Here is a 12,902-nt window from a genome sequence, read left to right as displayed (position 1 = left end):
TGTCCGCATATATACCGCACGCCTCCCAGTACATAGGGCGGAAGATTAATAATACTTTAGAGTTAGTTTAGTTCGTAGCGTATTCATAGTCACGGTCCATGCTTAGAGTTAGTTCGCGCTGGGTTATCCGCTTCCAGTCCCTCGTCATAGTTCGTTTCTTGTTCTGTTTATCGACCTAGATTCCTGCCTTGCCCCGTGTATGCCTGTTTGCCAATCGCCTGACCTCTTGCATGTTTGTGGATTACGTTTTGGATCACGTTTTGGATTTGTCTGCCTGTCTCTCTTTCTAATAAACAACTATTCATCCTGCACTTGCATCCGTCCTATCTCTGCACCGTCACGATTCGTGACAGAATCTTCCGCCTCAACATGGATGCAGCACGAGGACGAGAGAGAAGTCACGCCACAGAAACCAGGGAAATAGTAGGACAATACCTCATCGGGGAACGCTCGGATTACTGGCCGCATTTTTCATCCGTGCAATTTCCCCAAAGGTACGCCGTTGAATTGCCGCCAGAGACAGCAGGATTGGGGAGCTACCCGCTGGAGTTCCTCTTCAGCTGCCAGGTGTATTTCTGCAGCTTGGCGTTTCCCAAGCCTACTAAGAGAGAGTGGATCGGGTCCTGATGTCCAGGTTTTGCGGTCCGGCCCGTGACTGGGCGGAGCAGCTGGTGAGTGCTGGGTCGCCAGCCCTCCATGATGTCACTCAGTTTGCAGAGCTGTTTATGGAGGAGTTTTCACAGCCTGGACAACTTCGTGGTCTTGATTTACTGGGGTGGAGAGTCAATGGACAGCCCCAGGTGGACCCACCATTCAACCTCTATTATGAGGAGATGGACAGGGCAGTAACCAGCGATCCACTTCAGTTTCCGGCCAACGCGGGGGCGAAATCTCCGAGATGTATGACCGAGGGCTGCGGTAGAGAGACTCAGCTTCAATGTCCCACCTGCAAGAAGCTGGGCCTCCAGGAAGCTTTCTTCTGCTCTCAGGAATGCTTCAAGAGCAGCTGGCGGGAGCATAAGAAACTCCACCGGAGAGCCCGTGCAGAGACCCAGCCCGGGATCGACAGGGTGACCTCAGAGCGCCCGTCGGAGGTCCTAGCACCAGAGCCCCAGCCGGAGGTTAACCTGGCGACCTCAGAGCTCAAACCTGAGCCCCACGAGGTGGGCTCACCTGCCGAGCTCCAGCAAGAGGTCAGCGGGGAGGCACCAACGCCAGGCTCTGACGTCCAAGTCCAAGTCAAGTCTCAAGCTTCTGAAGTCCAAGTCCAGTTTCACGTCCCTGAGGTCCAAGTCCAAGTCAAGCCTCACGTCCCTGAGGTCCAAGTCAAGCCTCACGTCCCTGAGCTCACCTTCAAGCCTGCTGATCCAGTTGACCAAGCTCCGCCCGCGCCACAGTCTGCTGACACGGCCAGCCAAGCTCCGCCCGCGCCCCAGTCTGCTGACACGGCCAGCCAAGCTCCGCCCGCGCCCCAGTCTGCTGACACGGCCAGCCAAGCTCCGCCCGCGCCCCAGTCTGCTGACACGGCCAGCCAAGCTCCGCCCGCGCCCCAGTCTGCTGACACGGCCAGCCAAGCGCCGCCCGCGCCCGAGTCTGCTGACACGGCCAGCCAAGCTCCGCCCATGCCCAAGGTTCAACTGGTGACCTCAGAGCCTCAGCCTCCCTGTTCAGCTGTGGACATCGCTCAGCCTCCCTGTTCAGCTGTGGACGTCGCTCCCTGCCTCCCTGTTCAGCTGAGGCCGTCGCTCAGCCCGCCTGTTCAGCTGAGGCCGTCGCTCAGCCCGCCTGTTCAGCTGAGGCCGTCGCTCAGCCCGCCTGTTCAGCTGAGGTCGTCGCTCAGCCCGCCTGTTCAGCTGAGGTCGTTGCTCAGTCTCCCTGTTCAGCTGTGGACGTCGCTCAGCCTTCCGGCTCCATGGCAAACGTTGTTCCCCCCTACTGCTTCAAGGAGACCCACGCTCCTCTCCCTGGCCGCACGGAGACCCACGCTCCTCTCCCGGGCCTTACAGGGGACTTCGCTCTGCCTTCATGCTCCGCCGAGGATGTCGCTCTGCCTTCATGCTCCGCCGAGGACGTCGCTCTGCCTTCATGCTCCGCCGAGGACGTCGCTCAGCCTGCCTGCCCGGCTGTGGATGTCGCTCTGCCTTCATGCTCCACCAAGGACTTCGCTCAGTCTGCCTGCCCTGCTGTGGTCGTCGCTCTGCCTTCATGCTCCGCCGAGGACTTCGCTCAGCCTGCCTGCCTGGCTGTGGATGTCGCTCTGCCTTCATGCTCCGCCGAGGACTTTGCTCAGCCTGCCTGCCCGGCTGTGGATGTCGCTCTGCTTCCCTGCTACGCCGAGGACGTCGCTCCGCTTCCCTGCGCCGCCAAGAACACCGTGCAGTTTCCTGGCTCTGCCTGGGACATTCAGTCCAGGGGGCCGGGTCCGCCAATTAAATGGGATGACTCATGGCACTCCGGGAGGAGTGCCTTTGGGGGGGGTTCTGTCACGATTCCCCCTTTAAGCAGCGTGCTCTAAGCGCGAATGCGCGAGCACCTGCTTTTCTGTTGTTGACCGTAATGACATCTGGACACGTGTGTTTTGTTTATGTTTCTGTCATGTCTCCTCCCTGTTCTGTCATTGGCTGGGATTTCACGTGGGTCTGAATTGCTCTCAGCTGCTAGCAGTTTAGACGCTGATTATGTCCGCATATATACCGCACGTCTCCCAGCACACAGGGCGGAAGATTAATAATACTTTAGAGTTAGTTTAGTTCGTAGCGTATTCATAGTCACGGTCCATGCTTAGAGTTAGTTTAGTTTGGATCATAGTCATAGTCACGGTCCATGTTTAGAGTTAGTTCGCCCTGGATTATCCGCTTCCAGTCCCTCGTCATAGTTCGTTTCTTGTTCTGTTTATCGACCTAGATTCCTGCCTTGCCCCGTGTATGCCTGTTTGCCAATCGCCTGACCTCTTGCATGTTTGTGGATTACATTTTGGATCACGTTTTGGATTTGTTTGGCTGTCTCTCTTTCTAATAAACAACTGTTCATCCTGCACTTGCATCCGTCCTATCTCTGCACCGTCATGATTCGTGACAATTAACACTAACACTACTACTACTACTAATAATAATAATAATAATAATAATACTAGTAATAATAATAATACTAGTACTACTATTACTACTACTAATAATAATAATAATAATGAGCAGGAGGAGGAAGAGACACATGAGAAAAATAAATAAGAAGAAAAGGGCAGAAGATAGAAAGAAAAAATGAGAAAAATAAACAAAAAAAAGAACAACATGAGGAAAAATAAGAAGAAATTAAAGAAGATGAAGAAATAAAGAGTAAAAACTATATAAAACTTTTGGGGGGAATTATAAGCAGTGAGTTTGTAAAAGAAAAAGAAGAACAAGAAATAAAAAAACAGAATAAATGACACACAGTATAAAGGAAGTGTTTTCAGGCTGCTGTATGAAATGAGGTGCTGTCTCATTCCCGTCTGATCAGGAAATCCTTCAGATTATGTGGAGAATAAAAGCAGAAGGTCAACAGGAGGTCGTGTGTGTGTGATAATGTGTGATGGTTTGGTTGTGAGATGTGGCTGTGCACAGATGAAAGTGTTCACTCTCGTATACACTGCGTGGGGAAAATATGTCATTAAACTTGGTGTTTAAATGCATTCTGGGTATTTTAGTGTGGATCATCTCTGTCCTGATTCATTATCACACGCGTTAATGATTCATTAGTCAGTATTTCAAACCACACACACACATACACATACACACAAATATACACACACATACACACACGTACACACACGTACACACAGAAAGAGAGAGAAAGATGGAATATGAGTTGCATTTGCCTCTCTGTGGTTTTTGTCCAGACAGAGTGTACATCAGTGGACAGTGTGTGTAAAATGAGTCACATTGAGGTAATTTAGAGGAAAAACGAGCTCACTGTGTGTGTGTGTGTGTGTGTGTGTGTGTGTGTGTGTATGTGTGTGTATATGTGTGTGTGGATAAAAGTGTGTCCATGTTCTCCTCTCCAGGCCTGATGTTGTCACGTCCCTGATGCTCTTCACCGCCCCCTTCACATCAGCTGGAAATTTCCACTTGGCCGTACAGCTGCTGTTTCACCTCCCTGATGTGATCGTTTGTAGATCTGTCTGTCTCTCTCTCTCTCTATCTCTCTCTATCTCTGTCTCTCCCCCCCCCCCCCTCTCTCTGGTGTATTTCCTGTTTTGGTACTTCCTGTGTTAACAGTGTTTCCATTGTGACTTTGAGCTGTTGGTCATTAAGCTCACCGTGCACTCATCTCCTAGCTCCGGTTTCCGATCGGTGCTTCCTGAGAAACCTGCAGATCCACAGCTAGAACTGGGGGAAAGACCACGTCGTGAGACGTTTCCCCCAGAAGCACGTTGAAGCGGATATGTTATAACTGCTTCACAGACATTCCACAACATTAACTGTAACTAAAAATGGATTTTAAAACTAAAACTGACCAATCACTGTGGCAAAAGAGGAATAAAACACCTCGTGACACGCCGTTATAGGAAAGTAATCAACGTCAGGGTGGTGACATTATCTCTGCTCCATCACACCACCCTCTCCTGGATAATTTTCCAACAGCAGGACACTGGAAGTGTTTTATTCCTTTATTACTCATGCATGTGTATGTTCTGTGTTCACCCATCATTGTGTTTGAAATTCAGGGACACACCCATGGTGTGTGTGTGTGTGTGTGTGCTTTTTTATGTGTGTGCAGGCTTTGATCACTGAGACACACTGAGACACACACACCCCTCAAACTGCAGTGCCATGGAGAGACACACTGATCAGAAAAAGAGAGAGAGATGTCTTGGAATAACCCTGCCCCCCCAATACAGACACGCTCACACACACACACACACACACACACACACACACACACAAAATCTGGTGTTGTGTTTTCTCACTGACTCGCAGCCCACTGCATCAGCATGAGTAAGGAAATGCCCAGCACCACACATCACACCAACTCTCACGTCATGCCCGTCCCACACCACAGCAGAGATAGTGAGTGAGTGTGTGTGTGTGTGTGTGTGTGTGTGTGTGTGTGTGTGTGTGTGTGTGTGTGTGTGCGTGCGTGCGTGTGTGTGCGCGTGCATGTGCATTATTTAAATGCTGTGAGCTGGGTAGGATGCCCAGGTCAGCGTGTATAAACGTCCTCTTTCTCTCTCACAGCTCACGTCATACGTTTATCTAATTATTAAATCATTTCATTTACTCCATCTGTGTGGAATTTTCAATATGTGTATAACAATATATCCATCCATCCATCCATCCATCCATCATCCCATCCATCATCCCATCCATCTATCAATCCATCCATCATCCATCCATCCATCCATCATCCCATCCATCTATCAATCCATCCATCCATCCATCCATCATCCCATCCATCTATCAATCCATCCATCTATCAATCCATCCATCCATCCACCATCCCATCCATCTATCAATCCATCCATCCATCATCCCATCCATCCATCAATCCATCCATCATCCCATCCATCTATCAATCCATCCATCCATCATCCCATCCATCTATCAATCCATCCATCCATCCATCATCCCATCCATCTATCAATCCATCCATCCATCCATCTGTCAATCCATCATCCCGTCCATCTATCAATCCATCCATCATCCATCCATCATGCCATCCATCTATCAATCCATCCATCCATCCATCATCCCATCCATCTATCAATCCATCCATCCATCATCCCGTCCATCTATCAATCCATCCATCATCCATCCATCCATCCATCATGCCATCCATCTATCAATCCATCCATCCATCCATCATCCCATCCATCTATCAATCCATCCATCCATCCATCCATCCATCATCCCATCCATCTATCAATCCATCCATCCATCCATTTATCAATCCATCCATCCATCAATCCATCCATCCATCCATCAATTCATCCATCCATCATCCCATCCATCTATCAATCCATCCATCATCCCATCCATCTATCAATCCATCCATCCATCCATCCATCTATCAATCCATCATCCATCCATCCATCAATCAATTCATCCATCCATCCATTTATCAATCCATCCATCCATCAATCCATCATCCATCCATCCATCCATCAATCCATCCATCCATCCATCAATCTATCAATCCATCATCCATCAATCCATCATCCCATCCATCCATCCATCATCCCATCCATCCATCATCCATCAATCAATCCATCCATCATCCATCCATCAATCAATCCATCATCTACCCATCCATCAACCAATCCATCAGTCCATCATCCATCAATCCATCCATCATCCATCCATCCATCAATCCATCATCCATCCATCCATCCATCTATCAATTCATTCATCCATCCATCCATCAATCCATCATCCATCAATCCATCATCCATCCATCTATCAAGTACAAGGCAGGGGACGCCCTGGACAAGGTTCCACCCCGTCACAGGGCACAATCGCACACACATTCACACACTACAGACAATTTGGAAATGGCAATCAGCCTACAGCGCATGTCTCTGGACTGGGGGAGGAAACCGGACTACCCGGAGGACCCCCCCGGGAAAACATCCGAAAATGCCCTGTGTGCGCAGAGGCGGGATTCAAACCCCCAACCCCGGAGGTGCAAACACGCTAACACTAAGCCATCAACATGACGGCTTTGAGGAAACAATTGCACACGTTACAAGTTATAAATATACCTGATACGTTTGGGGGAAAGACAGACTGAAGTAAACCACAAATACTTCTCATCACCTACAAAAGTAAGAAATAAAACACAACGTGTGGGGTGTGCTATGACAGGAAAATAACCCAGGAGACGGTGGATTATAACAGCACACCCTGAGGGGTTTAATTCTTTTCATACGACATCAATTTGCTACAGCTACATCCAAAGTGATGCAGCTATATCATGCTTTTTATCCATTTATAGCTACATTTAATGTTCCACGAATCAAGTGAGTTCCTCGGTTACGTTCTAAATAGCGCAGCTTGTCGTGTTACCGAGAAACGGGTAGAGCTTAAACTCCCCTGTCCTGAAGATCTCGGAAACACTTACAGCTTTACCTCTGACACTGGAGACTCCTTCCCTAAATGTCAATGTTAAGAAAAATGTCTCCTTATAGAAAACATCACCATATCAACAATTACGCACGTTTTTAATCTGTCCCTTCGAATGAGCTGTTACTATGGAAACGACGCCATATTAGAACAAGTGCAGTAAAATAAACCTGCGCTAGAAAATTAATAAACACCTTCGGACCAATCGGAATCCAGGACTCAACAGTGCTGTGGTGAGAAACTGACTTCTGACCCATGTGTTTTCCACCAAAGACAGAACACACATCACCACGGTGACTGGAGAACACATTAACCAACCTGCTCACTTCCCCATCATGCATCTCTCTCTCTCTCTCTCTCTCTCGTGCATTTTCGGTCGTGTAGTGTGGACGTTTCTGAAATGCAGTGGAAACGCAAGTGTGGACGAGGATCATTTTCATTTTAAAATGCCGTTTAAACAGAGTAAACAGTGTAAACAGAGTAAAGAGGGCCTCAATGGTGTCATAAATTAGTAAAATCATGAGTTTGACCTCTGACCTTTTCTCCCCAGAGACTTGGTGCAGAGCCATATGTTGGTGACAGGGCAGCCTGGCAGGGGGTGTTAACTGCCTCTTCTGTGTGTGTGTCTGTATGTGTGTGTGTGTGTGTGTGTGTGTGTGTGTGCGTGTGCATGTGCGTGTACATCAGATGGAGGGAAGAGACCCAAAGGACTGAGAAAGCCGTTAGAGGACAATTATTCTCGCATCAAGACAACAACCCTTCCCCCGTGTAGGAAACATGTGACGTGGGGTAAACACACGTAACCCCCACCCCCACATACATACACACACACACACAATCACGCAAATACACACACATCTCAAAGTGAAGGGGGCGTGGCCTCTGTATCAGTCAGGGTCAGTCAAGGTCTGAAGGAGGCATGGCCTATGTGTCTGTTAGTCTCCGTGAAGGAGGCGTGGCCTATATGTCTGTTAGTCTCAGTGAAGGAGGCGTGGCCTATGTGTATGTTAGTCTCAGTGAAGGAGGCGTGGCCTATGTGTCTGTTAGTCTCAGTGAAGCAGGTGTGATGTATGTGTCTGTTAGTCTCTGTGAAGGAGGCGTGGCCTATATGTCTGTTAGTCTCCGTGAAGGAGGCGTGACCTATGTGTCTGTTAGTCTCCATGAAGGAGGCGTGGCCTATATGTTGGTCAGTCTCAGTAAAGGAGGCGTGGCCTATGTATCAGTTGATGCCTGAATTCGACTGTCATACTGAAACAGCTGTAAGTCATGTTTATGTAGGTTTAATACAACACCTAGATACAACTAGTTTTCTTTGATTTCAGCTCCACACACTCCGGAGGCAGGTAATGGAGACTGCAGCAGGATATGGCTTTACCTGGATCAGGTGTGTTAGAAACACCTGACTCCTGCTCAGTGAAAGCATCCACGAATTAACATCTCAGATCATTTTCTGTGTGTGTGTGTGTGTGTGTGTGTGTGATCACTGAAACTCTGAATGCGCTCTATGGCTATGATTTTGGGTGACAGACGTTCATCATAGCACAAAACTCCGACACAGAACCTGTAAACTTGCCTATTCCAGAGGTTTACTACCCAACCTGTAAAACAACACCGTGAACGTAAACAGACTGTAGAAACGGAAATGAAACAGCTCTCACAGCTCTCACAGATCTGCTGCGTGGCTCGGCTGATGGAGAACAAGGCGAGAGACACATGAGATGTTTCAGATGTTTTGATGATAAACACGGCTGACAATAACACAGTGGTATTAGTGCACGGTGTATTAGTGTCGCGAGGATAGAGAGAGCTGAAACACTGATGTTCTCACCTGCAGCCTCCTGCGCCGGATGATGCCGGTATCGTCCATGGTCGTTCCGGATGAAGTGAAGAGATGTAAACGGTTCCGGTGTGTGTTTAACTCGAGACCGGAGAGCTCCTCATACCACACTGGAACTGGAGAGATGTTTTATCATCGCGCTGCTGTCCGAGCCCACATCATTCACTACCTTACACACACAACAACCATCAATGCGGCTCTGTCGCATCCGCCTCGGGGCTGTTCTTTATCTCCCCCGGTTAGCCGTTAGCTTACTCAGCTCCGTGTCGTCCTTACCGTCCCGGTGCGTGTCAGAAATCCATATTTAACACGTAAACGCCCTAAAACAAGAAGAATACCTCCAAATCATCTGTATAAAGAACAGCTGCTCCGGTTTTTAAAAAAAATCGAATAAATAACGGTCACGTATCCTCCACAAACACAAACACAGCGCGAGAGACTCACTCGGCAGGAAGTCGCTCGCGCTGAATAACTGCTCCGTTAACACATCTAAACATTATTATTATTATTATAATTTTTAATGGAACTCACGGGTTATAGACGCAACGCTAAAGTGTATGTGTGCGCGAGTGTGTGTGTGTGTGTGTTTGTCTCCCGTTATTGCAGTAGAGATGTCAGTACCGAACGCACGAGCTGCTTGTCTCCTCCTCGAGCTCAGCTGATTTCACCCGCGCGCCCCCTTCGCTCCTTTTATGAAGAGGGCAAACGGCAGAACAATGCGTAGGCTGGCGTGTGTGTGCGTGTGTGTGTGTGTGTGTGTCTGCGTGTGCGCGCGCGCGTGTGTCCCAATCCACATACTAACGTAGTAACTCAAAATAGATCTCCACCTGCTTTTCTATTAGTTGTCGACTTTTTTGTGCAGTGACGTAGATGGTATGTGTTTGTTTCTTGTTTGTTTGTTTGCTTGTTTTGGTGGGTTGTTTTGTTTTGTTTTGTTTTTTTACATTTGTTGTTATTTTTGTTTTGAATTCGGAAATGTACATATGAATTTAGTTATGTAGCACAAAACCGATCGAATAACAGACTGAAAAAAATGGTCCATTGTTCGATCAGAAATTAGCGGCTCCTAGCGCGTAAGAAGTCGCCCGTGCCGCGTGGAGTTGTCGCTAGTCCGGTCGTTGCTCTATATGCGTAGCGTCTAATGCGACCTAATTAAACTCAAATTAAAATGAGGTGCTAATCAGTGTAAAAAGCAGCTGGTCGGTTTACAAGCCGTGAGGTTCGCAGTATCTTCAGATGTGGATGGATTAGCAAAGCAAGCTAACTGTACTCCCTATGTACACTCGACGGGTGTACCAACGATCTATGCTGCTTCTTTTCAAGCGTTATTTTAGGTCGTATATAACAGAATAAAATGAAAATGTTTTTTTTCTTCCATTTATAAAATGAAACGGAAATAAAATTGTGAGATGGGAACTGAATAAACGTCAGACCGAAAGCACCGTAGGACTTGTCCAAGGAATCATTCAAGTCGATAGTTTGACGCTTTACATCATTGTACCTCATTTGCACAGAATTAGGAATATCTGAATTCCGGCGCCGTCGCTGAAATAGCAGCTCCATGTCAAGCACATGCATAGAAAATAAACCGTTGGCTGCTGCTTTGTCGCTTGCTAATGTGAACTTAGCGTCAGGTTTGTTTCTGAGCACACAAGTTGTGGAGCAATGTTGACGCTTTTCAGTATGATGGAAATTGAGTTAGCCGGTTATGCTAAGTGTGACTATAGGGAAATGTTACAATTCTTGAAAGTTTTGACTTGTCTCCACTGTCTCTGTGCTTTTACATCATCTGTATAAAAGATTTAAGGCTAAATACTGGCCTATTAAAAATCCCTCATTCATTAGTTAGCAGACTATTGTCTGTGGGTATAGGGTTGGTCTGGTATCACATTATTTACACCAATATAGTAAAACATGGATTACCAGCCTTCTCAACATCAGATTTGTACAGCATATAACTGTATAAACGTACAATGTCATGTCAGTGCGTATTTAACCCTTTACGGGTATAGCATATAGCAACAATTCACTTTTCTCCAATTTTTTGGATCTATAATACAAACCTACCATTTTCCTATGTAACTGGAAAAATGGACCTTTTCACCTAGAAAATGCCATGTCACATGGCCAGGAAGGACTGGCACAAGACCAGGAAGCACTTCCTTTTCTGCAGTCACATGGCATGGTGACAGTCATTTTGAGCACTCTCAAAATTTGATCAATTTTTCAATATTTAGGCAAAACTACTTAAATGAAAAGATTGAAACACTATCTGAGATAAGTGAACATTTATTTTTGTCGTGTAAACAAGTTTCTATATTTTGAGCATTCTGTTAAATGGTAAAATGTAATTGTTACCATACGGCAACAACTTGCAATAATGGAACTGTGGCATGTGCGTTCATGAATTGAAAACATAGCAAAAAAAAAAAAAAAAACACTCAGCTTCTCTAATAGCATTTTTTTAATTTCACGTTCAAAATAAGACAAACTACTGTAATTTCAGACATTTTGCAATCACACCTTATTTTCTCAATTTTATATGTCAAGAGAATATTGAATTAAGAATTCAAGAAAAAGAATTAAAAAGATACTTCACCCAAAACATGTTTGGATCTAATTTTTGTATGTATTTTGAGTGAATAAATCCATCCACATACATTTTACAACTAACTGTAATTCCTTTCTAGAAGATATAACTTTTACATGCTTAATAGGTGGCAAAAAAAAAACGTATAGTCTGGGAAATGCAGTAATTGTAATCTCATACATTTTGTGTTGTTTTTGACTATATGAAACTTTCCACCATCGCGCACTGTTGCCATATAGCAACAGTTTACGAACTAACCAATCAACTAATTCTAGTAATAAAAATCCATAACAACTTTTATTTTATGTAAATGTAATAATTAATTCAGTAGGGGGTTAAATACATATGGTATGATTTTGTTTTGAATATTTACATTTTGCAATGATGGCCATTATTCTGGACGGTAAAATCAGTACATCCATTTGGACGAGGATTATGTCAAGCAGATCTGGCAACCCTGTGGAGGGTGAACCACACACTATGGCTGAAAATGGTAAAACAGTAGGGATGAGATCATTTGTAGACCAGATCCCCAGTTACGTAAAGGTTTCTTGGCTGGTTACAAGCCACTAATGATAAAATACAACAGTCTTTCTCACAGACTCACAGAGAGGAAACATATACGGAAAGAAGTATAACGAGAAAGAAAAAGAATAAGATGGAAAGTATTTATGTCTACTAATATTGCACCACATATTACCAAACAACACAGATCAGAAATCTCTGCATGTAAAACCCAAGAAAAAGCTCGTAATCATCATGTGGTGAAAAACAAAAGGAGTGGGGGAAAAGGAACAGTGGGAATCATTGACAGCGGATGGTGTGATCACTCACACTCCGCTCGTCTTTTCAAGGCTGAAATCATCAGACATGCCAGACACAGCAGGAATAGTCAGTTGTGTGATTAAACTCAGAATGAGCTGTACAGAGAGAGAGAATGTGTGAAGACTAAATAAATGACTGAATGTAGCTTACAGTCCTTTAACTTATTTTGAACTTCCAGGGGTAGAAACCAAGTTGTTTCCACTGAATGGTGGGAAAATCCACGGCATACGAACAGTGTGATTCACAACTCGGGAGACTCACATTATGGCAGGGTGAGAAGGTTTGAAATGGAGAGTAAAGATATTAGAATGACATGGAAATAGAGTGTTATATGGCTGGTCTACTATACAAGTGTTAGAGTGCTAATGCTTGCAACTAGGGTTAATTTAAAAAGTTAAACTTAAAGACTGACAAAGCTCAGAAACTGAAACTATGCAAGGACTAGAATATCAAAGATGATGACTAATCATGAGTCAGAGCTTTAACCCTTGAGGTTAACTAAGAGTTAGATATTAAAACACTGAGATAAACCAGAAGTCAGAGCTTTAGAGAT

The 12,902-nt window shown here is 45.6% G+C and overlaps 1 protein-coding gene across 3 annotated transcripts in view; it reads right to left on the bottom strand.

Moving 5' to 3' along the window:
* Positions 1-9,675, bottom strand: part of mast1b (microtubule associated serine/threonine kinase 1b) — a 30,218-nt gene extending 20,543 nt beyond the window's left edge. Inside the window, exons 1-2 of one of the 3 annotated variants that reach the window (XM_053638099.1) lie at positions 9,466-9,675; positions 8,926-9,254 (exon numbers count right to left, since the gene is read on the bottom strand). In XM_053638099.1, the coding sequence (XP_053494074.1) occupies positions 8,926-8,964 (39 nt within the window). In that variant the 5' untranslated portion in view covers positions 8,965-9,254; positions 9,466-9,675. Of the gene's footprint in view, positions 1-8,925 lie in introns of all 3 variants that reach the window. The other 2 variants (XM_053638098.1, XM_053638100.1) reach the window with 2 other exon arrangements.
* Between the last annotated feature and the right edge of the window lie 3,227 nt (positions 9,676-12,902).

This window comes from Ictalurus furcatus, chromosome 12 (genome assembly GCF_023375685.1).
Source record: "Ictalurus furcatus strain D&B chromosome 12, Billie_1.0, whole genome shotgun sequence".
In the NCBI taxonomy this organism is placed as follows: Eukaryota; Metazoa; Chordata; class Actinopteri; order Siluriformes; family Ictaluridae; genus Ictalurus; species Ictalurus furcatus.
Note: the sequence above shows the minus strand (reverse complement) of the source record. Positions and strands in the feature narration are given on the sequence as shown.